Source organism: Diabrotica virgifera, chromosome 7, assembly GCF_917563875.1.
Source record: "Diabrotica virgifera virgifera chromosome 7, PGI_DIABVI_V3a".
Lineage (NCBI taxonomy): Eukaryota > Metazoa > Arthropoda > Insecta > Coleoptera > Chrysomelidae > Diabrotica > Diabrotica virgifera.
In genome coordinates, this window is record NC_065449.1 from 75,997,056 (window position 1) to 76,011,729 (window position 14,674).

Consider the following 14,674-nt stretch of genomic DNA (forward strand, 5'->3'; position numbering starts at 1 on the left):
AAAGGATATTGGTTACTTTGGGTAGGAGCGGATACAACAGAGAGAGCAAAAGAAGTAGTCGGGATAATAATTGCACCGAATAGACTACAACACGTTATAGAAGAAACATATGTTAACCAGAGAATATTAACGGTGAAAATGAAACTGATGGACGAAGAAATATGGACAATAATAACAGCCTAAGGGGTAAATGAAGATGCAAGAAAGGAAGAGAAAGATAAATTTTTCGAGGAGCTCCAAATGCAAATTGATAATGGGAAAGAAAACATAATTGTAATGGGAGATCTAAACGGTAGAGTCGGAAACAACAACAGCGGAATAGAGGAGTACATGGGAAAAGAAGGAGACGAAATACTAAACGGAAATGGTGAAAAAATAATAGAAATATGTATGTAGAACAAATTAGTTATAACAAATACAAAATTTAAACATAAATAGTACAAGACTGACATTGGAAAGTGCAATAACCCTAACGCAAGATCGGAAAGCATGGAGACTACAATGCCAAACTCAACTCCACCAGCCTTACAAACACCTAAAGGTAGAAAGGCTTAGGACAAAGTAAGTAAGTACTCGGGGGAATTTTGCGGTTTACTGAACACGAATATGACATCAGAACCGACCCTCGGAGCACCTAGTGCCCAGGGTGACTGATATTCACGTCATCTTCTGGAATTTTGAGGGTTTTCGGAGGTCGGTTCTGATGGCGCATTTGTGTTCAGCAACCCCAAAAACTCCCCGAGTAATCTATTTGCATCAATTTAGTGTCGGAAATTATTCTTTTTCTTATTTATTACCTTATTCCTAATTCTACAGGGTTTCGGAAAAGTCTGGCAACACGGTAATATCTCGGAAAACGCTAGAACGATTTTTATAAAATTTGCTGTGTAAGGGTCTTTTAATGTGGCCCATTGTAGTGGTAATTACATTGTTGTCAAATCTTCTGTTTTTCTGGAAATCTAATGAAGTTTTTTATTTCAAATAGAACACACCCTGTATATTTTTTGCGTTTTGAAATTCTTAAGAAATAATGATGATTTTTCATGTTATATTCCCTATACCTAAATGCCATAATTTCGGAGTTATTGCTACATTTATTAAAAAAATTTTTAAACAAATTACAAAATTCAATTTTTTCGGCCCGGGTAGACATTATTTTAGGTTTTTGGATCATTGGAAACAAAAAAGGTCTTGTGTAGTTTTCCTCCAAAGTTAATGGTTTCCGAGTTATAAACAATTTAAAACTGAAAAAAAATGGAAAAATAGCGATTTTCTATGCTTTTAAACACAAGTAAAGAATACCATTTTTGAAACTACAGAGTACCTTAATTCAAGCTCAAACTTATTTATCAGCTACCCATAAGCAAATTGGCCTTGTCTTATTTTAAAATATTGTTTATTAGTTGTAAATGCAGCCCGTCCTCTCATATGCGCTTCATTAATAATTAAAAAAACAATGTTTTACAATAAAACGTTCCAAAAATTCTTATAGGTAACTGATAAAAGAAGGTTTGAGCTTGAATTTGAGTACTTCGTTATTTCAAAAATTATATTTTTTTGTTTGTGTTTTTAAACCTTGAAAATCGTAATTTTTCGTTTTTTTTTCAGTTTGAAATTGTTTATAACTCGAAAATGATTAACTTTGGAGAAAAATTACACAAGACCTTGTAGTGCGGCAGATTCGTGCAAATATTATAAGAATTGTGCATTTAATGATAGAAGTATATAATTTGGACCACATATACTACACATATAAAGGTTCAAAATTAGATAGGAGGCCATCTCAGATTTTGCCTTTTACAAAAATGGCGCGCATCCAAAATGGTGACTATACATATGTGACTAATAGCACGATAACTTTTGAACGAGACTTCATATTTCAACCAAATTTGGTATATAGGTTCTTTTTTGATGTATAAGATCGAGGTCTTGAACCGGAAGAATCGGTTTACCAGAAGTTGTGTAAATTCTTACGAGAAGTTGTGTTTTTCCCGTTTTTATGTAAAAATATGTTTTTTCTTTTTAATTCTGTCACCCTGTATGTATTAATTTTTCAAAAAGTTAATACCACCATTGAAAAGAGCGTAAAAATAGTTTTTAGGAAATATTTTTAACTTTTTAGTTATGTTAATTACCATTTAATAAATGCAAAACGTATCTTCACATGTACCTATATGCGGCAGATTCGTGCAAATATTATAAGAATTATTGTGCATTTAACGGTAGAAGCATATAATTTGGACCACATATACTACACATATAGAGGTCCAAATTTAGATACGAAGTCATCTCAGATTTTGTTCCTTTTACAAAAATGGTGGGCAGTCAAAATGGCGACTATACATATGTGACTAATAGCACGATAAATTTTGAACGAGATGTCAGATTTCAACCAAATTTGGTATATGGGTTCTTTTTTTATCTATAAGATTGAGCTCCTTTTTGAGATTGAGATTCTTTTTTTGATGAATAATATCGAGGTCTTGAACCGGAAGAATCGGTTTACCAGAATTTGTGTTTTTACTGTTTTTTTTTTTTAGTAAAACTATGTTGTTTATTTTTAATTCTTTCACCCTGTATATATTAATTTTTCAAAAAGATGATACCGGCGTTGAAAAGAGCGTAAAAATATTTTTTAGGAAATATTTTGAACTCATTAGTTGTATTAATTACCATTTAATACATGCATAACGTATCTTCACATGTAGGTACCTATGTGCGGCAGATTCGTGCAAATAATAATATATAATATATAAAATATAATAATAATATAAGAATTATTGTGGATTTAATGGTAGAAGCATATAATTTGGACCACACATACTACACATACAAAGATTCAAATTTACATATGAGGCCGTCTCAGATTTAGTCTTTTACAAAAATTGCGGGCATTCAGAATGAATCTGCCGCCCATAGGTATATGTGAACATACGTTATGCATTTATTAAATGGTAATTAACACAACTGAAAAGTTCAAAATATTTCCTAAAAAATATATTTACATTCTTTTCATTGGCGTTATTACCTTTTTGAAAAATTTATTTATACAGGGTGAAAGAATTGAAAAAGAAACAACATAGTTTTACTAAAAAAAAAAAAAAAAAACAGTAAAAACACAAATTCTGGTAAACCGATTCTTCCGGTTCAAGACCTCGATATTATTCATCAAAAAAAGAACCTATTTACCAAATTTGGTTGAAATCTGACGTTTCGTTCAAAAGTTATCGTGCTATTAGTCACATATGTAAAGTCGCCATTTTGAATGCCCGCCATTTTTGTAAAAGGAACAAAAACTAAGATGGCCCCGTATCTAAATTTGAACCTTTATATGTGTAGTATATGTGGTCCAAATTATATGCTTCTACCATTAAATGCACAATAATTCTTATAATATTTGCACGAATCTGCTGCATATAGGTACATGTGAAGATACGTTTTGCATTTATTAAATGATTATTAACATAACTAAAAAGTTAAAAATATTTCCTAAAAATATTTTTACGCTATTTTCAATGGTGGTATTAACTTTTTGAAAAATTAATACATACAGGGTGAAAAAATTGAAAAAAAAACAGCATATTTTTACATAAAAACTAGGAAAAACACAACTTCTGGTAAACCGATTCTTCTGGTTCAAGACCTCGATCTTATACATCAAAAAAAGAAACTATATACCAAATTTGGTTGAAATCTGAAGTCTCGTTCAAAAGTTATCGTGCTATTAGTCATTTCAACATGGCAATCTTCTGGATCACATCTGTTACTTTTGATCGTCGTCTTATTTCTTCATTGGATTTGCGATCACTAACCTTAATGTTGAGCATTCTCCCTTCCATAGCTCTCTGAGTCACTTGAAGTGTGTGGATTATGCTTTTGTTAAAAGCCCATGTCTCAGTTCCATTCAAATTCGGCATTACGTACTGATCGAAAGTTTTTGCCTTTACTGTTTGTAATCGACATACTGTTTGTAAGCGACCAAATAAATGCTACCCTAGCTAAAGAACCTCTTTTATTTAAATCAGACTTTATAGCCTTATAGCTTTGACAGATGAAAAAGAAAGATGAAAAAGGAAAAGGAAATCATGAATACGATTAAGATAAAAAAGTTATAATATCTCGGCCACGTTATGAGAGCAGATAAATATGTGTTGCTACAAACCATAATGCAGGGAAAAATACAGGGAAAATGAAGTATTGAAAGAAGATGCATCTCCTGGCTCAACAATCTGAGAAAGTGGTATAATTGCAGTTCCATCGACTTGTTCAGAGCTGCAATCTAAAAAGTGAAAATAGCTGTGATGATTACCAACCTCCTTAGAGGAGACGGTACCTAGAAAAAGAAGAAACTTTGACAGTTCAATGCTTTGTCCCGAAGTATATATACGACTCAACCATTTCTATATTATTATTGTCCAGACTTATATCCTTAGTTAGCCTTTTAGACCAGTAAGGATATGTTTTTAAGTGGATGTGAGAGGTGGCATTCAGATTTTTGCGGATAAAGTTAGGTGATAACTTCGTTAATAATTGAATTATGCTCCTTCTCAAATATGCCCGGAACATTAATAAAAAAAATAAAATATTTAAAAATTTTAAAAAATTTCGTTTTTTCCTACTTTTTTGCTTATAACTTAAAAACTATTTATTTTAGAACAAAGTCGTATAGGAATAAAACAAAGATAATTAAATTTTTTATCACATGCGATTGGTTAAAAATATCTTAATTTATCACCCTTGCTTCAAAATAGCAATAAATATAAAATAAGGGGGCAAAACAAGCCTGTCCTTATTCAATGATTTTCCATCACTTAAGTTACACTTGGAACCTTCCTAATTCGCTTAGAAAATTCTTGTACTGTGCTAAAACCGTACACCAAATTTCATTAAAATTGACTTACTAGATTTTGCATAATAATTTTCCAATCTAAACTTTTTTTTAAAAATTAAATTTTTTTAAAATCTTGCACAACAAAAACTAGAACATACAAAGATTTGTCAATTTTTTTACATATAAAGAAGTACTCCACCTATCTAATGCACTTTACATAATTAAAATGGGATTATTTAAGCAGCCTCAGCAATGTTTTAAATTTATAAACAATTTTTTGGCTTATAAACAAATTAGTGCTGTGGCCAGGAGGGGGTGCTACGGGCTCCTTTATTTAGATGGACTTACCCAAGATTTTTATGTATTTTTTGACCCGTAGAACACGATTTTTTTGGGTAACAGTTGATCCGGATGTCGATAAGATTGTTATAAACAAAGAACTTGAGGAATTACATAACATCGATTTTTCGCAAAATAAAACATTTTTTGTATTTCTTGCGCAATTATAAGCAAAAAATGTTCTTACAAGTTTTTTCGTAGGACGCATAGTTTTCGAGATAAACGCAGTGGAACTTTCAAAAATTCGAAAAATTGCAATTTTTGAACGCGAATAACTTTTGATTAAAAAATAAAATAGCAATTCTGCTGACAGCATTTGAAAGTTTAAGTCAAATTATACCGGTTTTAATTATTTGCATTGCTAAAAATTAATTTTTTTATTATTAAACAAAGCTATTTGTTTATAAGCCAAAAAATTGTTTATAAGTTTAAAACATTGCTGAGGCCCCTTAAATAATCCGATTTTAATTCTGTAAAGTGTATTAGATAGGTAGAGCGCCTCTTTTTATGTAAAAAAATTAGCCAACTTCTAAATGGTCTACTTTTTGTCCAGAAAGTTTTTAAAAAATTTGAACTTTTTTAAATAAATTTAGATTGCAAATTTATTATGCAAAATCTATTAGGTCGATTTTAATGAAATTTGGTACACGGTTTAAGTATGTTACAAAGAATTTCCTAAGCGAATTACTAAGGTTCTAAGTGCCACCAAAGTGGTTAAAAACATTGTATAACAACAGGCGTATTTTGCCCCCTTATTTTGTATTTATTGCTATATTGCAGAAAAGGTAATACCTTAAGACATTTTTGACCAGTCGTATATCAAACAAAATTCAATTATATTTATTTTATTTCTCTACGACTTTGTTCCAAAACGAATCGTTTTAAAGTTATAAGCAAAGAAAGCAAAAAAAAAATCGACGTTTTTCGAAATTTTTAAATATTTTAATTTTTTTATTAATGTTTCGGGCATATATGAGAAGGAGCATAAGTCAATTATTATTACTGAAGGTGTCACCTAACTTTATCTGCAAAAATCCTAATGCCACCTCTCACATCCAAAAATAGACGTTTTTTCACAGATCCTTACTGGTCTATTTGGCAAACTGTAAATATAAACACGTATAATACACTAAGATTGCATATTATGTATCTTTTACCTGTTAACTGGATTCCTCTTGAACAAAACCCTCAAGAGACTTTGAGCTTCGGGACTGAGGTTGGCAGGCATTCCAAGCTTAGCTTTAAGAATTTGATTCATAGTTTCTCGGCGATTGGCACCTTGGAACGGAAGAACACCTGTTAGCATTTCATACATCAAGACTCCAAATGACCACCAATCGGCAGCAAAAGTGTGTCCATGTCGGTTGACAACCTCAGGTGCCATATACTCCACCTGCAAATTAATATTTATTTTATTAAATTCAGTTTATAATAATTGTATATCTAGCTGACTCACTGCCACTTCAGGAATCATCAAGTTTACTCCTGTACCTCTACCGCTTTGTCAATTTTCCCAAAATTCTAAATAATTCTCTTTTTTTGGAAACATTTCAAACCTTTACAACTCATTCCTATGTGATTAACTATACCCTCACTTCAACTTCTTTCCTTTTTACATTTTTATTTTTTAATTTCAATCTCCAATTATCCTTTTCACAATATAATAGCGTTGATTGATAAATATACAAGTATGTATATACAAATATTTAACGATAATACATTATCGTTTTTTATAATTTTCAAATATATAAATACAGTTAAAAATTCCCCCTTGATAAATATAATAACCAACATCACAGATCAATAATTGATTTTCTCATTTTTGATTTCATGATTGTATTTATTTTATATTAGTTTACTGCGGTATTAAATCCTACATTTCATTTTTCTTACATACGTTTTAACAATATTTGAACTATAACTATATACTTAAAATCGTAGTATATATATCATTGGATCATCTTCATCCAGCCTCAAAAGTCCACTGCTGAACATAGGCCTCCTCCCCTCGTTTCTAACCCCGTCTATCCTGCGCCGCTCTCATCCAGTTTTTATTTAGCTTTTTTAAGTCGTCAGTCCATTTTGTAGGCGGTCGACCGACACTTCTCTTGTCTTCTCTTGGCCTCCATTCCAGTAACCTCTTTGTCCATCGCCCATCTGTCATTCTGGCTATGTGTCCTGCCCATCTCGACTTCAACCTGGCTATCCTTTCGATGACGTCAGTCACCTTTGTTCTTCTCCTGATTTCTTCGTTTTTGATTTTGTCTTGCAGAGTTATTCCTAACATTGACCGCTCCATTCTTCTCTGCGTTACTCTTAGTTTGGGAGCCGAGGCTTTAGTTAAGGTAAGTGTTTCTGATCCGTACGTCAAGACTGGGAGGACGCACTGATCAAATACCTTTCTCCCTAGGCATGTGGACAATTCACTTTTAAAAGTTGCTCTCAGTTTTCCAAATGCTGCCCACCCAAGACCGATTCTTCTCTTCAGTTCATGAGTCTGGTTATCCCTGCAATCGTAATTTCATGTCCCAGGTATTTATATCTATCTACGAGTTCTATTTCTTTCCCACCAATACTGATGTTCTGCTTGGGTACCAAATTTGTCATTATTTTTGTTTTCGAGATATTTATATTTAAACCTACATTTTCTGTAGCCACAACGAGTTCCTGTACCATCACTCTTGCCATACCTAAATCCTCAGCTACTATGACTATATCATCGCCGAAACGTAAGTTGTTTAGGTATTCTCCATCTATTTTTATTCCCTTTGTTATCCAATCCAAACTCTTGAAAGCATGTTCTAAGACCGTATTAAAAAGTTTAGGTGACCTTGGGTCTCCTTGTCTAACCCCCCGTTCTCTATTTTTATGCGATTACTGTTAGTATATTATTTTGACAGTGGTTGTTGCCTGTAAGTATATTTTGTATAATAATTTTGTATACCTATTCGCGGTGTGCAAGTACTTGGAAGGGAAACGAGAAACGACTGTGCGCGAGTCGCGGAGAAATATTGCAACTATCTTAAATAATTCATATTGTCAATTGAAATTGTCAAATTGACGTATATTTCATACCTTCTGTCATTGAAGCAGAAAAATTATATATTGCTCCACAATATTGATATGATATGCAATTATTATATAAAGGTAAATTTAATTAATTGTATTTTGCTTGCAGTACTGCATTTTAATAACTATTTTTATTTACTACATACAATTGTTTACGTTTGCATAACATAACCTGCATCTTATTTTTTCTTCTTATTATTTTTTTGGACTATATCCTTGACATTTATCCAGCAACCAGGACTAATATAATTGGCCAATATAATTAAAAGTGCGAATAAAAGTACAGAGCGTAGAAATAGAGGTCGCTTTGCCGAACTTGCACGGTCCCAATAATCTAGCCTGCATTCTTTAAGCGCCTGTAATATTTTGCTAAGCTCAATTGTGTCAAAGGCTTTGTGAAAATCGATAAAAACCAGAACTAGAGGTTTATTAATTGTATTCCACTACTTTCTCTATTAGGGTTTTTATACTTTGTAGATGGTCATTTGTTCCGTAAATTTTTCGTAATCCTGCCTGTTCTCTTGGTTGATAAGTCTCTAACTTTCTTTCCATTCTCTTAACTATTATTCGTGTAAATAACTTATATCACTGGTACCTATGATTAATGTGATTCCTAATACATTTCCAGTGAAAATAATAACTCTTTGATAAGTATTGGCGGTTACAATTTTTTTTATATGCGTCTCCGCGAAGATTATAACTCCCAAAATATTTATATTGAAAAGATTTAGTTCATAATAGATGCCGACGAAAACAAGTATTTCCCTTTCTGTTTATGTTTCTGCCAACGAAAACAATTATTTCTGAGAACTTTTTACTAATTATAATTTTCGTGGACCCACAAACAAAAATGATGTTTTTTGCCGATACTCCTCAAAAAATAAATTTTTTCGCTAACACTTTGTTAGCGATTATAATTTTCACAATCATATAATCGAAAATAATATTTTTCGCGGCGTTCATTGAAAGTTCTACTCTTAACGGCATTTTTCTGAGTTATACTTTTCGTAGGCTGCGGCGATATATACATATGGCTGAGGAGGCTAATCGGTCTGTAATTCTCTAAATTTGCTTTGTCTCCTGCTTTGTGTAATAGAATCATAGTAGCGTTGTTCCAGTCTGTTGGAATATTGGCGTTGTAAAGCTTTGGATCATAGCCTAGGTCAACTTGCTAAAAATTGAGTACCATTTCCTGAATGTCATTGTAACTTACAATTCAATTACTTCCGCATATCAGAATAATTTGGCAGACGAAAGTAGACCATGTGTTAATTATGTCCGAATAGGGATACTTCATGTTCCCGTTTAGTTATCCAGTAACATCCACTTTAAACCCTTTTAACTTTACAATTTTATAAAGTGAATTTCGTATTAAATCCAACCACTGTTTGGTTCTGGGCCTATTTAGCAAATAAAATGAGTAAGTAATCATAACCACATTTTTATTAACATTTAAAATTTTAACCACATTTTATTAAGTGGGGTTACTTATTCGTACTTATTCCTTTTAGGTTCATTGAGGATGGACTGATAGGTCCGAAAATGTTTTAAACATTTATGTAATCCATTTGGATTTTTTTTAATTTGAATTTTTAATTGAAATATACCAATTACAACAGGAGTTTTTACTTCGATGTGAAAAGTTATTTGACTATATGGTATATAGCAAACTCCCGGGAATTATCCCGTTTTAATAAATTAATATTTATTTTATTTATCAGTTTTTTTTAAATCTAGTATTATAATGTCTGGATTATAACAACTGCCAATAATTATTGGAATAAATTCGATTAAATTTATTAAAAAAAAAAACAATATAATAACTATAAAATCGGTACATCGATTCCATACAAGTGAAACGTACACTTTTTCCATTATGAAAATAATGCACGCTATAAAATGGCATTGCATACGAATTCCAGCCATTCTCTATTAAAAAATTTAAATTAAAAATCCGGTAATATTAACATTTATACACAGTTTATTGATCAAAATAAATAGTTCGCACAACTACTTAATAAAAGTATTTTTCATTACCTGAAGTAAAATGTTACATATTATTTTTTCGCATTTTTCACGTTGATGAAGCATCAGTTATCAAAATTACTCTAAAACTTTAAAAAATAACACAGTTTTTTTTGTATAAAAATAGAAACACAAAAAGGATTACAGCATGTGAGCACAGAGCCTAATAATTGGCTTCATGGTAAGATGATTTACAATACACAATATCTAGCTATCATACATAGTTCATGCTTCATGGTTAAATATGTTTGTTTTTCTATATCTATTGAAGTTTTGGCTGCACTAACGCTCGCAAAAAACTCTAAAGAATCGAAATTTGTTTTAAATTTTTATTTCGATTCCTGGAAATCTTTTGGTAGCAACGATCGACAAACGAAGGGACGTCAGTCTATTCATAAAATCCATCTCCAATTTTGTTGTGAAAATACTGTCTTATGATGTCTTTTGCGATGGGTTAACGTAATCAATTAGCACAACACCTAACAATAAGACATCGTTAAAACTCACTAGTATAGTACCTATCAAGATATTTTAGAAAACCTTAATCTTAAGCTTATTACAAAATCATTTTTATTTGAATGGTGTGGTTAAGTTTTCGGCCCAGGTAGAAATTAATAAATTTTGATCTATTGTACTTTTAATTTTTATACCTGCTATTCAGTATGTTCATCTCTGGAAATTTAACGATACTACTCAAATACAAATGACTGTAATAGAATTAAGAAACGATTTACTAAAATATCTTGACAGGTACTATACAGAATGGTGCAAATGAAAGGAATAAATTCGTTATTTTGTAAACCGGCCACTTTAAGGAAAAATCCCGAAACAGGTCGATTTTTATTTTTAAATTATGATATTTTGGCATATATGTCATACTAGTGACGTCATCCATCTGGGCGTGATGACGTAATCGATGATTTTTTTAAATAAGAATAGGGGTTGTGTGCTAGCTCATTTGAAAGGTTCTTCAATTCTCTATACAGTAATATGAACATTTGCATAATTATTTATACAGGGCGTCCAAAAAATTTTTTTAAATTAAAATATTTGACAAAAAAAGAAGAATGTATGTAATTCATTTAATTCAAAATACATTTTACTGCTGTCAGAAATCAGAAAAAAAATCACAAATATACATTGCTTTTCGCTTAAATTAAATGTTCAAACTTCCAAGAGGCAGGCGGCTTGAACATTGAATTTAATCGGAAAGCGATGTTTATTTTGTGAAATAAACATTTTTTCTGTTTTCGTGCAACAGTAAAATGTATTTTGAATTAAATAAATTAAGTACATACATTCTTCCTTTTTTGTCAAATAATTTAATTAAAAATTTCTTGGACGTACAAATAATTATATAAATCGAAAGTCAAATAAGTCAGAAAATAAAATTCGAAATTAGTTATCCCCTGAGCTTTTTAAGTTGGAAAAATAAAGCATAACAGTGGGGCGAAATACTCGACAAGGGAAATCTAAAATTACATTTCACGTCCTGTCATTCACCGTGATAATAATTTTAGTGAATTATTTCCTTAATATCCACAAAAGTGAAAAAAGTAAAGAAAAGAGAAGATGGTTCAGATTTGATTACAGTACTGTTCTTACGATGTCAGTTGGACCAGAAGCATTTTTGGGGTCCGGTCAGTAATTCTACGAAGAGCATAGAAATAAAGATAAATCATATAAACATTTGCTTGCTTCAAAATTGATCACTCCTTGTATTAGTCCACATGGACGCGGGTGTGACTTATTACTTTCTAACGTATCTTATTGGGTAATACTGAAGAGTAATTGGTCAAATTCAGCCCTATTCTGTAACTTTTAATAAATCGAATAGAAATGACCAAGTCGAATCGTAATTACCCAAAATCGGAATGTTTGATATCTATCGCGTCATTTTTGTGTTTGGATTGGTATTCTGCAACTCATATCGTAATCGAAATCTCCGACTTCTATTTCACGCGGTTCTGAGGAGGCGGCAACCGCGCATTAACCAGTGTTCTGTGACCTGTTGTTACTCGAAATATGCCACCGTTGCCATATCCTCAATGTTTTCATACTTTCTTCATACTATCCTCAAGTTTTGAAAAGTAAATAAAATATTAGTGTAAATACTGAATGCAAAAAGCTCAAAAGAGAATAAATGGTTTTAAATTAGAGTTAATTAAAATTGATATAAAAAAGAAGATAAACTGATAAATAAAAAGATAAGTGAAAGTGAATATAAGAAGTATAAATGCTTTTAACGCTCGGTTTTATAATCAGTTAAAGTAGACTTTACATTTTAAGTTGGTACCTTTATCAATGCAATTCATACGTGTAAATGTCAACTTTAAAGTGAACTTTAGTTAATGTTCACTTTAAGTTGATTATGAAACCGGGCGTTTTAAATCAAAGATATTTAAGTTGATGTTATTAGGTTTGTTCCAACATGAACTTTTGGACGGTCCAGAAACCGTCACGAAACTACTTGTACCGTTTGTTGTGCGCATGTTCGTAATTGTGTCGCCCAGTTATCGTCCGATGACGGTAATTTGGAAACTGATGTTGGAACGGTTACCTGACTGATAACTGATTTATCTATCAATATGTATATTGTTGTTGGTATATCCAATGATAAAAACCAAAGACGTATGCCGTAGATATATTAATTATTATGTGACACATGACAGAAGCTCGAAACAAATGACAATCAATGAAAAACTTATGAAAAAAATGAAAAAAAATGATTACTGAAATGGTCATCACGAAACCGTCACTACAAGATCACAATTCTTGTTGGAACAGTGGGAAGGACGATCCGATGACGATCATATTTTGTTGGAACGGATTTTGTTTAAATAAATTATTTAAAATTGATATTACTAATAATATGCAATCTTTAAGATTCGACTCCAGCTGAAATAACTGCTATAGTATTTTTACTACAAAAGCGATATTACGTAGGTCAAAATTTTTGACGTAAGAGAACTGTATAATAAACATGGCAATAATGAAAAGTCACATTCTAATGTTTTGACAGTTCTCTTACGTCAAAAATTTTGACCTACGTAATATCGCTTTTGTAGTAAAAATACTATAAACAACTTTTCCCAAACATGGCAACTTTTCTAAAATGTGTTCAGACTATGAGCGTTGACTGATAAATATACAAGTAGGTATACTGGTATAATATACAAATATATATATTTATCAATCAACGCATAAGAAGTCTATTGTATGCTATTCTCGTACATTATACCATTGATTGAAATTGTACAAGAAATAAAAGCAAAAACAGTATGGCAAGACTGCGAGCGGCAAACATTCAGATGTAACATAGCAAATAAATAAGGTTAGGTCCTACAACATGTCTAAATTAAATATAGAATTATCTAAACAAATAAAACCACAGACTAAAAATGAAGCAGCTAAAAAAAAGGTAGAAATACTATAAATAATTATAAATAAGTAGTAATCAATTATTTTTATATATAAAATATAAACGTCAAAACAAAACAAAATGCGCTTGCGTCAACCACAATTCCGATAATCGAAATCTCACCTCGACAGGGTAAATGTTGTCGAAGTGATTTCTATTCACTATTATGATTGTAGAGATTCCGAAGTAGTTATGGAATACGGATTTGGACTATTTCTATTCGACTTAGCCACTTCTATTCGATTTTACTGACTTCTATCATCGAAATGAGTTACAGAATAGGCTTGATTGTTCGGAAGTGCTTAGGCTCAAATCATATCGTTATCTGGTCAAAATACCTTCTCATGTTTCAAAGGCGGCAAGCAATATAAACACTATATAAACAGTGTCGTCGTCATAACTTACAATTATTTTATTTTTATAATACATTTTTTGTCTCATTTCTTTAGTACTTAAAAAATAAATAAGCACATTAAATTGTATTTGTAAGTATTATATACTTTTAATGATCAATTTTAAATTTTAATACCTGTATTGTTTATACAGGATGTCCCATATATTATGCGAGATTTAATGACGTCAATTTGCTCAGTCCGCTGATTGGATAATGTAATTAATGGAATTTTTCATGTTTCATATTTTTATTTTTTCCATATTTTCCTTTGTATGTGTCCATGTCTAAGAGCCATATATGAGGAGAGGGAGTGTACATTGATTGAAGACTCTTGATTTTAGGTATTGGGGGTATTTTTTTTCTTTAGAATAAAAGACAGTTTTCCGAGTGATGCCCAGGCCAATCTTATTTTTTTTTTATTTCTTCGGTCTGATTTTTTTTATTTAATTTAGTGATTTGTCCTAGAATATCTCTTTTACTTGCTTTATTCTTGTTTGTGCCACTGTAATTATTGGTTCTCCTTGTTGATTGGTCATGGCTTTTGTTTTACTGTAAGAGATGTTCAGTCCCATCTTTGTCGATTCACTATCTAGTG

General features: G+C 31.3%; 1 protein-coding gene across 3 annotated transcripts in view; it reads right to left on the reverse strand.

Annotated features, from left to right (window-relative positions):
• The window catches only part of LOC114331429 (ribosomal protein S6 kinase 2 beta), a 274,834-nt gene that overhangs the window by 66,286 nt on the left and 193,874 nt on the right, over positions 1 to 14,674 (reverse strand). For all 3 annotated transcript variants that reach the window (XM_050655564.1, XM_050655565.1, XM_050655563.1), the window contains one exon: positions 6,328 to 6,563. In XM_050655564.1, the coding sequence (XP_050511521.1) occupies positions 6,328 to 6,563 (236 nt within the window). The remainder of the gene's footprint in view (positions 1 to 6,327; positions 6,564 to 14,674) is intronic.